Consider the following 18,057-nt stretch of genomic DNA (forward strand, 5'->3'; position numbering starts at 1 on the left):
ACACGTACATTCCTCCCTGCTCTCCACCTCCACCTCGGCTTCTGAGTCCTTGTCATCCTCGGGGGCAGCTGCGGGCGCTGGTGTCTCTGGGGCTCCAGGAGTGTCCACGGTCAGCTTCCGCTTCCGTGGCTGGAGGCAGGTGGCCAGAGGCTCAGGGGCCCGGGAGACGACGGTGGCACATGGTGGGCTGCTCACAACCTTCTGCTGGGCAGGTGGCGCCAGGGCCACATTGGGGGCCACACCGGTCTCGAAGCTCTTGTAGGAGTAAAAGCTGCAGGGGCACAGGGGCCGTTGGGGCCATAGGCTTCCCCACCACCGTGGGGAGCACAGGAAGGCTCATAGTGGGACCCGCCCCCTGGAAAGTGTGGAGGAGGAGATGCAAGCCAGGAGCCAGCCCCACAGTAGCTGGCTGCACCCAGGCGAGGGCAAGGAAGTTCTGGGTGTGCCCACCGGGACACTGTCAAAAGGATCAGCACTGCCATGACCGCCTTGACCAAGGACTCAGGGTCTGGGCCCCATGTGGACGCAGCAAGAGCAGAGCCACGCAAATAGGAAGCTGCCAGGCCAGCAGTGTGGCTGCAGAACACAGGGACCTTCTGCCTGTGCTGAGCACATGTCACTGTGTCCTCGGGCCACTGAAGGAGCACCCAGAAGAGGGGGAGGGGGCACCAGTCCTGAGACCCACAAAGCGATAGCCTCTCTAGGATCGTGTCTTCATTTGAAGAAAAAAAAAAAAAAAAACCCTAGGCAGCCCCACAAAGGGAAGGTCACCCAGCAGATGATTACGGACCCCAAGGTGGTAGAGCCCAACTGTGGCCCCACCCCACCCTACCCTACCCCGGGCCTGTTAGACCACTGGCCACCAGCACAGCTGCCACTCACCTGTCTCGAATCAGGGCTGGGAGGTGTGGGGAGAGCTCTTTGTCACTCGTAGACACCGCGGGGGACCAGGGTCGGAAAGCGGAGAGGCGCTGGCGAGGGTGAACGCAGCCAAGGCTCTGCTGGGAGAGAGGCGCCAGGTGTCAGGAGCTGAGACGCAGAGGCCCGCTGCCGCCCCACGCCCGCGCCCTGCGCACAACCTTGCTGGAGGGGCCAGCCAGGGTCCGCAGCCAGCCAGACTGTTTGTCCTTCTCAGAAGACGGGGGGAGTTGGGTGGGGGCATCATCTGTTTTCCGGATGGAGGCCGGGGGCTCGGAGGAGACCTGCAAGGGACACAAAAGTTGTCACTGGCACCTCCAGTGGCATCTGCACTCCAGGCAGGGTCTCCCGGCCAGCAGACTCGCCCATGCACCAGCCGTCTCCTAGAGCACTGTCTGTGGACCTGTGATGCCGCCATCCCACCCACAGCTGCAGAAGGCCCAGGGTAGGGGTGTCCAGGCCGGGCTCTGGTGTGTGCACTGTGGACTTGGTGCTGAAACAGCCGACGGGAGCTGTGGACTCTGGCCTTCCACCCACACCAGTGGTCATGCCAGGATGGGGAAGAGGCGGCCCGGCAGGCAGGCTCAGTGGTCAAGTGTGGGGCCTTCCATCAGGGGGGGGTCACCCAGGTCCCCAGAGTTCTGGGAATCACCAAGCAGAATTTCAACAACATGCTGTCAGCCAGAGATGGTGGCACCTTGGCAGGTAGTGCGGCTCTCTGGCAAGACCCCGGAAAAAGCATTCTCAAAGTAAGAGATGTGCCTTTCCAGCAGGCACACAGAGCTTCAGGATGAAGGCCTCGCTCTTGCTTCCCCCACACCAGGGGCCCCAAGGAGTATCTGTCGGACGCTGTGGGCAGAGCGGCTTCCTGAGCCGGCATCAGGACAACCGCCCCCCCGCCCAAGGTGACGGCACAAGATCCCTGAGGGAGATGGGGTCTCTTCCCAAGAAAACAGAACTGCCTTTGGAAGATGGACTGTGCCTCCCCGGGGCCGCTGTGCAGGCGTCCACAGCACAGGTCAACACACATCGCGTTGCATCACCCACCTTGCGATGCCACGGTCACTCCCGTAGGTCTGACCTCAGGAGGAGGGAGCAGAGGTGGCGGGGCGGGGGTGGTGGTGGCTCTGGCCTGCAGCTGGGAGCCTTGGAGGGGAGACCATGGAGGGGGGCAGGGAAGGGCTCTCCCACCTCTGGGAGCACTTGGAGGATGTACTGTCACAGACCTGGCCTCCTGGGGGCTGGGAGATAAGTGGAGGTGTCCCGCTTTACCAGGCTGTCATCACAAAATTCCAGAGACCCAGGACAGACTGGACCCCGGGCAGAGAGCCCACTGGCAGGACCACAAGGGAAGGTCCTGACCAGCCTGGCATACATTAGTATGCATCCTGCTCCACGGCAGCCCCTCTTGGGACACAGACAGGCAAGGGCAAGGAGGACCGGGAAGGCTTACCCCTAAATCCACTCCGGGCAGATGTAGCCCTCAGGCCCCAAGAGAAAATATAAGGACCTCAGACCCACTACAGGCCTGCACTAGCCTTTGTCCTCACAGAGAAGCAGCAGCCCTGGGGCCTGGAGCCCTGCAGCTCAAAGGTCCCCGCCCAGCTCCTGGGAGGCGCCTCAGAGGGGAACCCACAGACTGCTGTGGACAGTTTGCTCAGACATGAAACAATCATTCAGGAAAGAGAGACCCGTTTGTTGGTGCTTTTTAGGGGAAAGAGTCCAGGTGACGTCTGCCTGCATTGCCTGGACACCTCCCACCGCCTATGAGCGGGTAGTCAGTCGGGGGACAGGGCGGAGGGGGGGGCGCGGTTACGCCAGCAAGGGTGGAGCTTCCTGTCTGAGCAGATAGGAAGCAGGGAGGAGAGGAAACAAGCTGAGTTCTCACCAAGAGAAAAGCCACAGGTCTGGCACTGGCTCCTGCAGGTTCCCAGGGGCACCACCTGACTCTGGCTATAGGGCCACCCCATGTACAGTGGCTGGCTGATGGCGCCCAGCACTCACTGGCCAGAGCCCCGTCCGTATGGTGGGGGACTGAGGGGGTCCTGGCCTTCAAGCACCGAGTACTCAAACCCAGCCCATTGGTGCTAGCAAGGGCCAGAACCTCCCCTGCACCCCCCCTCCACTGCCTGTCAACCCTAGGATGGGGAGGGGTCTTCAGGCAGCTGGGGTAGTTCCTTTGGAATTCCTGTAGCAAGAAAAAGTACGAGCAGGACCTTCTATGGAAGTGAGAGCTCAGCAGGAAGGGGCCACGGGGGAGCCTTGACAGGACGTTTGGATACTGGGCCCTGAGGGAGGGTCATGGCTCCCTGTTACCTGAGGGGTCTCTAAAGCCCTGGCAGGACATGCTTCCTCAAGTGCCAGGGAGTCCCAGTGATAGCAGACGTTCAGGGATACAACCATGACCAGTGACATCCCCATTGCGCAAGAGGTCAGCAAGCAGGTAAGGACAGTCACTTTTGGTTTCTGACTCTTCTCAAGGCGTTCAAGCCAGGTTGTGGGGGCCTACAATCCCCAAGGAGGGGGCAGGCTTCTGGGCCTTGGACCTGGCCAGAGAAGCAAGGCCTACACCCCTGAGCCTGAGGCCAAGAGCCTGCTGGGGCTCCTGCACAGCAGGGCGGGTATAGCAGCTGGCCAGTACACTACCCATGGACACCGTGCCATGCATGTGCAAGGGCAGGTGCCACCGTGCACAGGTGTGCTCCCATGTGCACACCCCCAGGAGACCCCAGCCTGCCACGGAGCTGCAGCCCTGCTGAAGATCTGGTGGCACAACAGCCAGACTATGGAACAAGCACTGATTCTCACAACAGACAAGTACATAAAGAAGGTGTTGTATGCAAATGATGGAATATTATTCAGCCATCAAAAAAAAACAACCTTGCCATTTACAAGGACGTGGATGGAATTAGAGGGTATCACACTAAGTAAACTCAGTCAGAGAAAGATAAATACCACATGATTCCACTCAGGTGGAATTTAAGAAACAAGCAGAGGAACCATCGAGGAAGGGAGGGAAAATCAAGACGACATCAGAGAGGGAGAAAAATGAGGGGCTCTGAACTCTGGGAAACAACCTGAGGGTCGTGGGGGATGGGTGGCTGGGGGATGGGAGTGATGGAGGGCACGTGGGGGGATGTAAGATGACAAATCACTGACCTCCACCTAGGAAACCAGTAATACATATATCTTAATTGGCTGAATTTAAATTTTAAAAATTGTGGTTCCCAGGGGCTGAAGGGAGGTGGGAATGGCAAGTTACTGTTTAATGGGTATAGAGTTTCAGTTTTACAAGATGAAAAAAATTGAATGGATGGATAGGAATGATGGTTGCACAAAAATGTTAATATACTTAATGCTACTGAACTGTACACTTAAAAATACTTAAAATGGTAAATTTTATGTTATGTATATTTCAATTTTTAAAAATAAATGTTTTTAAAAAAGAAAAGAAAAAGAAAAAAAGAGCTGGCTATAGATGCCGTGGACACCCACCCAGGACCACTGAGTATGTGTGTTCCTCACAGAGGAGAGGACACCCCACAATGAGGTTCTGCACACTGTGCTTAGGGCCTCTGGAGGTTTGCAAGCATTTGGGGGTATGAGTTAGGGAGGACTTGACTACGTGACCTTTATGTCAACCTAGGCCGGGGTGTCAGTCATGTCACTGATTCTGTGGGCTCCATCAGATACAAGTGGAATGGGGGTCAGGATGGCTGCTGGGGTTGTGGCCACTACCCCAGACCAGTGCAGGGAAGAGGAGAGTAGACGAGAGGGTCAGTGGCCACCAGGAGCCACAGCTTCTGGCATTAGCCCCAGGGCCTCGTGCTCACAAAGGCCGTACTTCAGTGCCTGAGTCCCAAAGGCACAGAGGGACAGCTCAGGCCAAGGCCCAGAAGCAGGGCGGGGTGGAAGGAGGGCTTTGGGCTCCGGGACCTTGGATTTCTGAGCTGTCCCTCCTCCACACTCTGTTGAGAACCCCATGTTCCACCAGCATGGTGAGGCCTGGGCTGAACCCCTAGAGCAAGACTCCTAGGAGAGATGCCACTGGCAGCACCCCATGTTTTCTTGGCGGAAGGAGCTCATTACCGCTCTGCCTCCTGAGACTGCCCTGGGATGTTCTATGAGCTCCCACACTCGGAGCCTGAACCCAGGAGGGGTCCCTGTCCTGCCCTGTCAATTCTCACACACGGTTTCCCGTGCAGCACCCTGCACATCTTCAAAAAGACTGAGAAACTGCTCATCGGGAAGAGGAGGGAAAAAAAAGACGTCCCAGATGCTGGCTGACAACACTGGCCCAAGCACACAACCTGACTTCTGTGCCGAGCTCTGGCTGCCATGGTGGACACTCAGCATTGCTCAGGCATCTGCTTCTGGGGTAACACTGGTAGTGAAGAGGGGCTGCTCCTGCCCAACTCCCAGGCAGAGCCAGAAGCCAGCTGGGGATACAGCTGCCCACTGCAAACCAGGACAGCCCAAAGGAGGGACACCTAGCAGCGAGGCCAGAACACACCTGTAGAGCACAGATCCAGTAGAGCGAGGCTGGCCCAATCTGCAGCCATGTGCCAGGCACCGCCTGAATGCAAAGCCAGTGCGATCGAGGCAGGGCCCTGCAGTGTGCCACATCCAACACCCAGCTCACGGGAGGGACAAGAGCCACCCTAAGAGGCTGTCCTGCAGGAAGGGTCACACTAAGTGAGTGGGAATAGTCACCTTCCCCACCCAGGTCCACAGACCCCAAATTTTATCCATGCCCACTTGGGAGATGTGTGGGTCTTAGGCTGAGGACCTTAACACTACAGTCTTAAGACTCTGCCTGTCATAACTGGCGCTATGGATGCTCAAAGGGCGAGAAGCAGTGACCCTGGTCTGCTCACTGGGCACCAGCTCTGCCACGAGAACCAATGTCCTAAAGCAAATGTCTGTCTGGGGCACACCAGCAGCTTCAGCACACCTCTGGCTCCCTGCACCGAGCTGCCACCCTGGCTGGTGGGGTCAGGGTCTCAGGCTCCTCCACCCTCACCTGGGATGTCCCCTACTGGGTCCTTCTCTCCCTGTGCTCTGTCTGGACACCCTTGGTACGGGTCACCAGGCCTCAGCACCATGGAAGCACACAGAGCCCTGTTAAGCAGGCTGCTCACAAGTATATCAGAGCACACGTACACCCGGGCAAATGAATAGCATCCCGCCCCCCCCCATTCAGAGCAGATGGGAACTGCTTTGCTTTTGTTTTCTTACTATACTTAGATGAACGCCTAAGTCCAGGGAAACATGTTGCCTGGGGCGCCACGCAGTGGGGCTGACATCAATTGCCCCCCAGGTCCCCTCTGGCCCAACAGTTCTGGGCACTGATAGGAGCGTGGTGAGGGCAGCATCCTTGTAGCACCTGGCCCAGAGCTCCAGATCCCCACCGAGGGCCAGCAAAGACAAGATGCGTCCTGACAGAGGAAATGACTCTCGGGTTCTTGAACTTGCAGCAGCAGAGCCAAGTCCCAATGGCTAAGCCAGGGCTGGGGACCCAGGAGGGGTTCAGCAGCGATCCGCCTCCCCCAGAAGCAGCAGGCCCAGGTGATGGTCAGACACAGCCCCTATGGCAAAAAAGGCTCTCCAGCAGTGTTCACTCAGGAAGCAGGAAGTAACAGCCAAGGCTAGGCAGGCCCCCAGGCTGAGGACAGGAGAGCCAAGCCAGGTGGGCAGCACTGCCCCCCCCCCCCAGCACAAGCCAATGAGAAGAGTCACAGGCCTCAGCCAAATGCCAAATGCCAAGATAGAGCATCAGTAAGATCCACTTGAGACCTTTTCTGCAGATGACCTGGGGCTGAATTTTGCTCAATTCCTCAGGAAACAGGAAAGGAGTTCCAAGTCACAGGTGGGACGAACAGCAGAAACCCCATTCTCCCAAGCCCCCAGCTCACAGCAGGCCAGACCTTTGCAAAGGGCCCCCACAGGACAAAGGACCAATGCCCCAGACCCAGGGGAGGCTCCCAGGGCTCAGGAGCATGTCAGATGTCATGAAGGTGGAAGACTCCCCAGAATCTAGAACCACGCAGAGCCTCAGGCCACACACACCCTCCATAGGAGCACAGCGATCACAGCCAAGCTGCATGTCACTGGCACCTTGGCAGGAGCAGCCATAAGGGCTGAATGACCCCACAGCAGGCCTGGCCTGGCCTGTATGACCTACAGCTGACAGCTCCATGCTCAGAGGGCCTAGGGGGCTGAGAGCCTGGCAGCAGCTCCCCCCCATTCCCCAAACTCCCTTCAACCCGCGGCCTTGGCACCAGTACCAGCAGAGCCCAGTCCCACCACCTTGTCCACTGGGGCTCCCAAGGCAGGGATAGCCACTCTGGGCAGTGCCCTGCTACTGGGCCTCAGCCTCATGCTTTCCCACCCTGTGCTTGGGGGCCCGGCTGTGAATGCCTAAATACTAATTAATTGCTAATTAAAGGGCAAACAACAGGTCCTAGACCAAACCCCTTCCCCCTTTGCTGCCGATTTGGTGCTGATGGTCCCTGCTTTGAACCTTCCAGGCACAAGGGGTTTGAGTCAAACTTTAGAGTTGGTACACCCAAAATCAAAACAAAACACTGCCAGATACAAGCCTACACAGCCACTCACTGTCCCCTGAAGGGTCCCGCTGTCCTAGCACCAAGTAGGTAGGTTTAGCCACACCAGGCAAAGTCAGGGTCATCGAGCTTGAGAGTGACCACGGATGAGGTTCCCAGAGGTGCTCAAGGCTGGAGACACTGCTGAGGGCTGTGCACAAGCAGGACACGCTGGCCTCCAACACTTCAGGCTTCACATTCTCTTAGTCTTAAGAGATTCAAGCAATCCCTAACAAGCTCTGGGAGAGCTACGTGCTGTGATCCAAGAGACCAGCTGGTGCTGGAGGAGCCCCCTGGTCTGTTACCCCACAGAGAAGGAGTACTGCAGGGCCTGGGCCTCCAGGGGACCCTACCCAGGCCCCCAGGAGCCCTGGAAGGCCACAGCCACGTTGCCAGCAGTGTGTTTTAGTTGGGAGAGGCTGCCTGTGCCCCAGACAGAGCTGCAACATTTGAACCAGGGGGCGTGGACCACGGAGGAAGGTTCTCAGTCCCAGCCTCAGGAGTGGAGCTTCCCATGGGGGGGTGAGGAGCTGGCTTATCTGTCCAAGCAAGCCAGGGGTGCTGGTCCTGGAGCAGGACACGAAGACCCAAGGTGCTGGTGGGCAGGGCTACGCAGGGAGATGGCAGAGGGTCCTCAGAAAGGGGATGGGGTCCTCGAACAAGGCTTAGGACACCAAGGAAGCCATAAAGGGATGGTGGAAAAGGCAGCCTGGACGTCTTGGTACGTACCCAGTGTCACAGGGGTGAATACTTCTTGCTTTTTTTTTTATTAAAGATTTTATTATTTATTCATGAGAGACACAGAGAAAGGCAGAGACACAAGCAGAGGGAGAAGCGGGCTCCCCAGAGGGAGCCCGATGTGGGACTCAATCCCAGGACTCCTGGACCACAACTTGAGCCAAAGTCAGATGCTCAACCACTGACCACCCAGGCATCCACTTTTTTTTTTTAATCAGCAAATAAAGGGCCCCCTTCGGTGAGTGGGCCTATTGAGAACCAAAACTGGCCTAAATCCATTCCTGAGACCCTGCTGCCTGCCCCTCAGGCTGACTGCTCAGGCCCCGAGAGGTCTCAATGGTAATGAGGCACAGCGTGAGGGTCAAATGACAGAGCACCTGGCAAAGTGGCTGTAAGGCCAACAGACATCCCACCTCCTGACCAGGCCACCGCCACAGCATGTCAGAGATGCCACATGTGGGCCCAAGAGTGAAGGTGATGCCTCACCCCCGGATGGCCTGGTCAGTGAGTTGTCAACTTGGCAAAAGGATGCCGCTTGGCATCTGCCCCTGCAGACTCAGTGTCTGCATGAAGCCAGGTTTTGCAGCAGAGCCCCAGCCAGCAGCACAGTGTGTGTCCAGCTGAGACACCCCCCCCCAGGAAAGCAGTTAGGTTCTGCGAGGATCGCCAGCCTCTCCACAGGGCTGCTTCCATTCTTGACAACTGAGTAGCACACAGCAGGCGCAAGTTCCAGATTAAGCCAGGGACCCTGGCCTAGCTCATGGGTGTGCAGAGAGACCCCAGTTCTGTGAAGTTCACACGGAGCTGGGTGTAAGTGCTCTACTGCACAAGACTCCTGCCCTCTGCCCCCATCCTGTGCTGCATGCTTCCACCAGGTCACAGCCTTCTGAGCGACGACCGCACAGCCCACCGGCCTCAGATCCGACCTGTGAGCGCTGCCGGCTGGCAGAGCCCCGAAACATGGCTGTCGGTGCAGTAAGTGAGGCAGTTGAGACAGTTCAGCACCCGGGACATGGGCAGGCTGTGCCAGGAGCTGGGGAGAGCGACTCATCAAATATCCAAAGCTGTTCTGATTTCAGTGAAAGCAGTTCTGGGAAGCGGCAAGGCTGACAAGAAGAGATAGCACCAATGTCCCACAGAGGCTGAGGCCTGGGGGTGAGGCCACGGGCAGCCGCTGCACACCCGCACCCTCCTCTCCAGGAGGCTGTGATGATAGCCTGCAGGGGGGTACCCCTGGGGGGCTAGTGCCTGCCCCAGCAGTGGGATCACCCACACCCCCAAGTTCTTCAAATGCAAACAATGGCCACCATGAGGGCCACAGCCTAGCTAACACTCCCAAGGTCCACCAATTCCAGGCAAACGTGGTCACATGCCTGTGATCCTGTCAGGGCCCTTACCGTGGTGCTGCTACCATGACTAGTCTGTTTCCTATGTGGCCGAAAGGTGGCTCCTTGAAGGGTGGGTGTCTCGCCTGTACTCACCATGCTTTCCGGGGGGAGCAGCCCACGCCACCAAAACCCACATTTCCGTGGGGTGGTGCCTTTGGGGTCTTGGGGCGAAGGCTGCTGATGGGCACCTTTCTTGACCCTCGCAAAGAAAACGTGAACCCTTGGGGCCAACAGGGCCAGAGCCATGGGTTTCCTGCCGACCATGCACGCTGCTGCCAGTCTGGCTCCCCACAAGCCATGCTGACCCAAGGACGTTAACGCACAAGGAGCAAAAGATGGAACACACAAGTGGGCGCTCAGTAAGGCAAGACCTTCCCCTGCTTCAAAAGAATCCACCAAGAACATGGCAAGACAACCACCAACTGGGACAAACAATGCAAATTGGGCACCGGCTGAGGGACCTGTCTCAGGACAGAGAAAAACCACCACTTGACAAAACCAACAGAAGCTTGGAGGAGAAAGGGGAGAAAGCAGGGACCAGACCTTCCTCCCCTAGAGCCCTGCCTGAGGCCACGCCTGTCTGCAGCAGGCAGCCAGACACCACTTCACACCCACCCAGGCAGCCAAGATCAGACAGACAATCATAGGACAAGGACGATTGTGAGGGAGGCCAGGAGCCTCAGCCCAGTGGGAGGGGATGGAAACACACAGCTGTCCTAGAAAGGGGCCCTTCAGCAGGAGAGACCCAAACCCCCGAACACGGCAGGGGCGAGGGGCCCCTGCGATCTGCCTATAACTGTTGACCAGAGGCCTTAGCAGCCACACAGGCACCTAATCCACACAGTCTGCAGTTCTGTGTGTTACACGTGTTGTGTCCTTACGGTAAAGTAAGCTACACAAAACAAAGTGCTACTAAGAAAATCAAAAGAAAGAGAAAACACAGGGTTGGATTTGCACATGTGGTAATTCACACGGCCTGTTTACAAGATGAACTGTCCTTCAGGACGAACCTCAATGCTGTCTTACACGATACAAAATCCTGGAGACGTTGTACATATTACTAACACTGACACCAAAAAATGCAAAGATGGTGTGAAAAATAAATTCATACGTATTTACAGGTATAACAGTTCACGCACTTGATAACGAAGCAGCAATAGCACTGCCTTCTGGAAGCCTCGCCCATCCACTAAGAAACAAACTGTTACAAACCTTTTATTTTACAACATATAGGATTACGGTCATATTCATAATACAGTACCACAAACTTTTTTACATGCTTTTAAAACCACTGACCTGTGAGGATAGGCCCAAAGCCACTTTCTCCAGTTCCTCCAATTATGAGAAAGAAGCCAATTATACCGTAATTACTTGAGAGCAAAGTTACAGAATAAGGAGAGCAAGCTTGCCTGAGCCACAACTGCCTCCAGCAGGATGTGGGCACCTGAACTATCAAGTGGCCCCCCGCAGACAAGTGGGTTCTCAGCATCACCATCAAACACCACCCTCAGAGGCTCAGGTTTTACACACAAAACCCCTAAGGAAAGGAGAGCCCATACCAAAGGTCAGGGAATGTTCTGTTCTGGCCCCATCCGGACCACAAGATGCCCTGGTCTAAGCTATGGATGGGGTGAGTGGTGGCAAGGACTCCATGATGAAGGGGCCTGGCCTTGCAGAGACCCCAGCCCGCTCCCACTGAGCCAGGACCTGGTGCCAAGACATTGGCAGCAGCATGGGGGTGGAAAGACCGAGCCACCAGGAGTGTAGGCAGCTCTTGGGAGGGGAGAGTGTGAAGAGCAGCTGGCTCGGGGAGACATGGGGTCACAGGCTTCTAGAAGCTACTCTGTGCAAGGCAAGGGATGGGTGAGGCCTCAGCGGCCAGCTGGGCAGCCAGGGCCATTCCAGGATGACACTGTGGCCTGGCTAAGGCCAGGGGCGGGGTGCTATATGCAAACACAGGAGCTCAGGGCAGGAGGGCAGGTGGCTCCTGAGGCCCACCTGGCCACCTCCCCTAGTTGTGTGGTCTGGTGTCCTGGGCAGTGGGCACCACAGGAGCCCTACTCCAGCCAGCTCTCAACCTGGTACCTGTTCACAGATGAGAGAAGGTGCTGCCTGAAACCACCACCTGGCACAGCATCGGGCCCCCTGCACTGAGCTGGGGCCCCTACTCTCAAGCCGTCAGGTCCGCATCTGGGCCCCTCCCTTCCCAGCACCCATGCTCTGACACTCCCTCATCTGTTCCCTGACCCTCAGTTCCTTTTTTTTTTTTTTTAATTTTTTTGTGTTTTAGGTGTTGAGTTACAGAAGTTTATTTTTATTTATTTATGATAGGCACACAGTGAGAGAGAGAGGGGCAGAGACACAGGCAGAGGGAGAAGCAGGCTCCATGCACCGGGAGCCCGATGTGGGATTCGATTCCGGGTCTCCAGGATCGCGCCCTGGGCCAAAGGCAGGCGCTAAACCGCTGCGCCACCCAGTGATCGCCAGACCCTCGGTTCCTGAGAACTCAGATCCCTGGGGCTGGTACCTGGGTGGCAGCACATTCAGCAGCATTGACTTTGGCATCATCTGTGGCCCCATCCTGGTTTATGAACCACTTGGAAGACAAAGCAGCCCTGCCCATCCAACCTCAGGTACTCTATAACCGTGAGAACTAGCCTGTGTCCCCCAGACTGAGGCCTCAGAGCCCACAGGCCTTGGAAAGGCAAGTGGGAGGACTTCTCACAAATCAGCAACATTGTGTCTGAGCACAAGTGAGCACTTTTAACAGGTAGAGATGTCATAGGAAAACCACATCTAGGGGTCTGAATACACGCATCTGTTTCCTAACTTAGAGACTAAAAAGCAATTCTTTCTCATGGTTTGGCACATTTTAACACAGAATTCAACCATGAAGTGACATATCCAAGTTGGAAACTTGGTGCAGGTTTAGAACTGGGGCAGGCAGGACCTAGCATTTAGGTTGCCCACAGCTTCCAGATGACCGGAAACTTTTGTCACATCAAGGTCACCAGGACAGCTAAAGCCCAGGTATGGCCTGGAGGCACGAAGCCATGGGTTTCATGCTCCAGAGCAATGATAGCAGCTTCAGGCTGGGCCTCTGGAGAGAGCTGAGGGAAGGGCCAGTGGCCACACTGGGGCACTGGGTCTCTCTATGACACTTGGACAGAGGGAGCAAAAATTCCAGTATCCATGTTCTAATTCTCCTCTCACTGAGTGGGTCAGCAGAAAACAGCCAAGACCACAAATTAAGAGATGAAAGTTTTCATAGAAACATCGTTAGGGCTTCAAAGCAGCCTGCCCCGTGATGCGGACAGGCTATGACCACCCCCAAAGAACAGGTGTGCTTCTTGGCCCCATGGCACTGAGGCCTGGAGTCCTCCACAACTGCTCCAAACATCAGAGGAAACAGTACAACGTCCCTGGCAGGAGCAGACCTCGGGAGGAAAAGCTCATGCACCTGGGACCAAAGATGAGAAAAACCATATGACATGTCTGCTGCACTGACCCAGGGGGCCTGCCGTGACCACAGTGGTCAAGGACCACACCCCCACCCAGCCTGTGCTAGGACAGCCCCACGTCCATGAGTCCAAAGTGGAGGCTGAGATAAGCAGAGTCAGGGGGCAGCACCACACACCCCACTAATCACCCCAGGCCCCAGGGCCTCATCCAACAGAGCAATGGGTACAAGCACTAAAACAGACCTAGTTCAAGATGAGTAAATACATACAGAAAAAATGTGAGAAAGGAGTAAGACATCAAAAAAGATCACACAGATTGGAAAAAAAGCAGAACTTTCCAGAATAAAAATAGTTCTCAAGGAAATTATTCAAACGCAGTGCAGAGGAAAGCGAGATGAACACACAAGAGAGGGTAACAGACGTGAAAGAGAAGAGAAGGAATCCCAGAAGGAGAGAGCCTGGAGACAGTGCCTAAGAACCTTCTGTATCTGGTAAGAGGCCCTCAGGTTTCAGAGGTGAGGCAGAGGAGGGACCTTTCAGGTTCAAGGTCAACGCCATCACACCACCACCAACAAGGTCAAGAAAGTGTCGTGTTTCCCGGGCCACGAAGCCTCAGCTTCAGTGTCTGATATAGCAAATCCCCACAGATGCAGGACCCATGTGGGAAGCAGGGTCCTAAACACACCCTGTGGCGGCCACGTGGCATCTCCCTGTGCAGGGCAAGCAGCAGAGGCTTCCTCCCAGCTTCACAGGGGTCGGCATACCCTACAATACAAGGACACAGGATCGTGTAGAACGCAGCGACTCCGACCACACCCGCATGCTCAAGGGTGCGGCCGCCCCCTTGTTGCCTTGTCCTGTGCCCTCCTCCTCTCCCATGTGTCCTGTCCCCCTCTCCCTCCGCCAGTGAGAGGCCCAGGAAGCACAGCTTGGATGGCGTCCTCTTTGACACCTTGGGCCATGGCTCCTGGTCCACAGCGTCCCCCCCCCCCCCAACTGGGGATGCTAGATGCTTTGTGACAGAATCCAACTGTCTCCTACAGGTCAACTCTAAATCCCCTGCTTAGAGCCACCCTAAATCAGCCCAAGACCTGCATTATGGACCATTCCTGAAGATTTTACAGTTCTAGAAACTGCATAGCTATTTTTATAAGTACCATTAATATTTTCCACAGGATAATTCATGTTTCATATTATGCTTAAATTAACCTATTTCTGATTATTGAGGTACAGAGGAAGTAGATTAAATTTGCAAGACAACGCCAAACCCCAAAATGAAGTGAAAATAGCAATTTTAAAGATTCACCTTGATCTCTTAAAAAAATTTAAGTAGGTCATCTTTTCTGTTACTTCTACACTGGTGAGAGTAAGTTAAGTCTTCTCTAAGGACACTTAGTCACGGACTACTGGGCCTCATGCCCCTGCCCAAGAATCCAGGGCTCTGACACTCACGGCACCAGTCAGCACCTTCCTTCTCCAAGGACCCCCAGACCTCTGCCAATCGTGGCCTGTGCACCACGGTGGAAGGACACACTACAGAATCCAGCTCCCAGGAGGAGAAGCCCCCCAGGGTTGGGCAAACTACTGGGCCTGGAGATCACCTACCAGCCCATCTATGAAAACACAAAAGCACCCCTCAAAACAGAGGGTGGAGCAGGGAGGGTTGGAGTGGCCCAACCCCCTAGCCCTTCTGCAGACTCTGGGTTTGGGGGGCACATGCATGATTCCCAGGTCTCAGTCACCTTCAGGAGGGGAGGGAAGAGGCTCACCTCCACCCTTGACCCCACCCCACAGACTCACCACCAGCCTTCCTGACACCAAGGCCTCCCAAGCCACTGAAAAACCTCACCTTTTGCATCAGAAAATGTGTGGGAAGTCCCCAAAGGGACAAGGTGGGGTGGAATGGAATCTTTCTCTTCCTTGACAGTCACCGGAAAGTAACTGTTAAAGGGCCCAAAACAACAAAACAGAACTCCAAGAACAATGAAGCTGGCTTGAAAAATCAATGGTGTTTGTTTTGGGGCTTCTTCTTCTTCTTTTTTTTTTTTTTAAGATTTATTTATTCATGACACACACACACACACACACACACACATACAGAGAGAGAGAGAGAGAGAGAGAGGTGGGGGGGTGGGCAAAGGGAGAAGCAGGCTCCATGCAGGGAGCCCAACATGGGACTTGATTCCCGGTCTCCAGGATCAGGCCCTGGGTCCAAGGCAGGCGCTAAACCACTGAGCCACCTGGGCTGCCCCTGGGGCTTCTTTTAATGCTCCACCAATACTCTCGTTTTTTGGAGAAATGGTGAGCAGGAGGGTCTGGCCCTAGTGCTCAACTGTCACATCTGGCCTCCAGCCCCTGCCAGAGATGACAGAGACAAACACACCCTCCATCCGCCGTCAAAGCAGATGCTGTGCACAGGAATGCGGGATGGGCAGCTCTACTCTGGACCATAGGCCCTCAGCCCACAAAGGCCCCTCTGGAAGGATGGCCACCCCTCCTCCCCCACAAGCTTCACACAAAAACTAGCGAGACTCAGGGACCCTAGCAGACCCAGCCCAGGGAAGGGTGCTGCTCTGCGGAGGGAGCACTCCTGCCAATGCCCCGTCACCCTGGGTCAGGCTCGCCCTCCAACGTGGAAGCAACAGCCACACTCTCCGCTCATGTCACGCAGCCAGAAACATGGGGAGCTGTGTGAGAGGCACCAGGCAGTAGCCACCTGCTTCCCACCTCCTGACCCCCACCCCTGCCCCTTCCCTGGGCCCATGGCACTAGTCCCTTCTCTTGCCATCAGGAGGTACATGGGCTCCTGTGGTGCCATCTCCTTACTACTACTCTGTCTGTACTGTCTCTATTGCCTCCCATGTGGACAGCGCCCCTCTGACCCTCAGGGAGCTGCATGTCCTTGCCTAGAGTGGGGACTAGAGGGGGGCTACCCTCAGCTGCTCCCCTTAAACCTACGGGTACCTCCCACATGCCCCCACCACCTGGCCTTGTGCTCTGACTGGGACAAGGCCTCACGTGTGTGCATGTGCAGGCACATGGGGTGCACACTGTTGTGTGACCTGTCATCTGTTAGAAGGGGAAGGCCTCGGAGAAAAGGCACTGACGGGGTTAGGGGGTACTTTGCAAGTCTATACAGGGTGTGGGGTGACACAATCTGAAATGAGAGGAGTCCTGACAAGGACCTCAAGGAGCAGTCAGCTCTGCCCCAACCCCAGGGACCCAGGGGACTGTTAGCAGAGCAAAATGTCAAAAGAAATTCCTTTCGACCACAAATCCAGTGGGGCTGGCAGAGGCAGGGGTCACAGGTGGCTCCGGAAGAAAGACATCCCCCTGCCCCTGAATATCAAGCCTGACTGCTGGCGTGTCCAAGGGGTGGACCAAGATGCTGCTGTATCCTCAGACCGGCCATCACACACTTGGAGCAGAAGCCACACCTGCAGGCCTCTGGGACCCGGGGGCCTCCTGCTTCTGGCCAACTTCCAGTAAAAGGCCTTCTCCCTCCTTGAAACTCTGAATCTGCTGCCAGCCACAGGTCTGCGATGTGGCTGCACCCCCCGGAGCCTTGGACAGGAGCAGAGGAGAGGTGTTTCATCTCAGAGGAGGAATTAGCAGGTAGACAGGATCACGGGAGGCAGCAGAGCCCTTGTGCATGGCTTCATCTCAGTTTCCTACCACAGAACACCTATCCCACACAAAAGTTGTGTCCCTGGCCACACACACCTCTCCAGGTGTCATCTCACCCTGTCACTCATTCCTGCAGGAGCAGCAGCCAGGCCCAGAAAGCTAGCGAGCCCAAGCCTGCCAAACCTCCTTGCAAAGAAAGCCTCCCATCGGCTCAGCCCCTCCTCCCACATACAAAGGCTCCAAGGCTCAGCGCCCTCGATGAATTATGCATAACTGCTCAATTATGACAGAGTCGCAGGAGGGCCGGTGTGGGGGCCCAGGAGGGGGAGGAGCCTGGTGGCTGGCATCCTGGAGGAGGTGGCAGGGGTACTCCCAGCCCAGCAGGGCAATCAGCATCTGCATGTGTGCATGAAACAGGTGCAGAGAGCTGCCTGGTATTTGGGAGGGATCGAAGGATGAAGAGCTCCAAACTCTAGCTTCTGGGTCCCAGGTACTGGCTAGCTATCACCTGAGGCCCCAGGGCCCTACTGTAACCCCAACAGGCTGACGACTCTGACTCCATCAGAGAAGCACAGAAGAGCTGCTACAAGCCCTAGCACTAGTGGAAGGCCCCCCTGGGGTAACTGGAAGATACGCAGGGTGCCACAGGCCCCAGCTCCACACCTCCCACCCTGAGCACCCAGGGGAGACACACAACGGCAAGGGCTGGGCACCCCCTAATGAGACCTGAATTTCAGTGCCGACCCTACAGGCAATCTCGTCTGCAAGACCATTAATCAAGAGCAGGGGCTTCAGGAAAGGCAGAGGGAGACAGGGATGAGGCCTCTCTGCTCTCCGACAACCCATCTGGCTGGCCCCCCGGAGGAAGAGGCTCGCAGCCCATACACACTCAGGATATGCCCCTTGGAGGAAGGTGGGCTCAGGTGGGGATAACTGCCTACTAATGCCTGCTATCCATGGGATGCTGACCCAGCAACCCACCTGGGTGGGGGGCCCATGGGCACAGAGCCTGGCAATGATGCTTCCTGGAGCCCAGCCTGCCCACACTGGAGATCTCCAGTTCTCCCAGGCCAGGGAACTTCTCCTGTTAGGACCAAAACTTCCCAGGCTGCAAAATAAAAATAAAAATGCCCCCAAGTGGCATCCACTCACAAGAGGACATGCAGTCTTGTCTCCACAGAGGAGGAAAGTCTGTCAGGCCCCCCAGAGCCTAACACTTGCACGAGGAGCTGAGAACAACCCCGTAGGCCATCTACCCCCACAGTAGCTCTGGAGGCAGGAGGGCAGTAGGAAAAGGGGTCTGGGGAAGCCCATCCTCTG

The 18,057-nt window shown here is 56.1% G+C and overlaps 1 protein-coding gene across 5 annotated transcripts in view; it reads right to left on the reverse strand.

The window, feature by feature from the left end:
• SKI (SKI proto-oncogene) overlaps positions 1-18,057 on the reverse strand; it is a 69,030-nt gene that overhangs the window by 5,622 nt on the left and 45,351 nt on the right. For 2 of the 5 annotated variants that reach the window (XM_055306797.1, XM_055306793.1), the window contains exons 2-4: positions 1,080-1,202; positions 883-1,001; positions 3-271 (exon numbers count right to left, since the gene is read on the reverse strand). In XM_055306797.1, coding sequence (XP_055162772.1) covers positions 3-271; positions 883-1,001; positions 1,080-1,202 — 511 coding nt within the window. The remainder of the gene's footprint in view (positions 1-2; positions 272-882; positions 1,002-1,079; positions 1,203-18,057) is intronic. The other 3 variants (XM_055306796.1, XM_055306794.1, XM_055306795.1) reach the window with 3 other exon arrangements.

Source organism: Nyctereutes procyonoides, unplaced genomic scaffold, assembly GCF_905146905.1.
Source record: "Nyctereutes procyonoides isolate TBG_1078 unplaced genomic scaffold, NYPRO_anot_genome, whole genome shotgun sequence".
In the NCBI taxonomy this organism is placed as follows: Eukaryota; Metazoa; Chordata; class Mammalia; order Carnivora; family Canidae; genus Nyctereutes; species Nyctereutes procyonoides.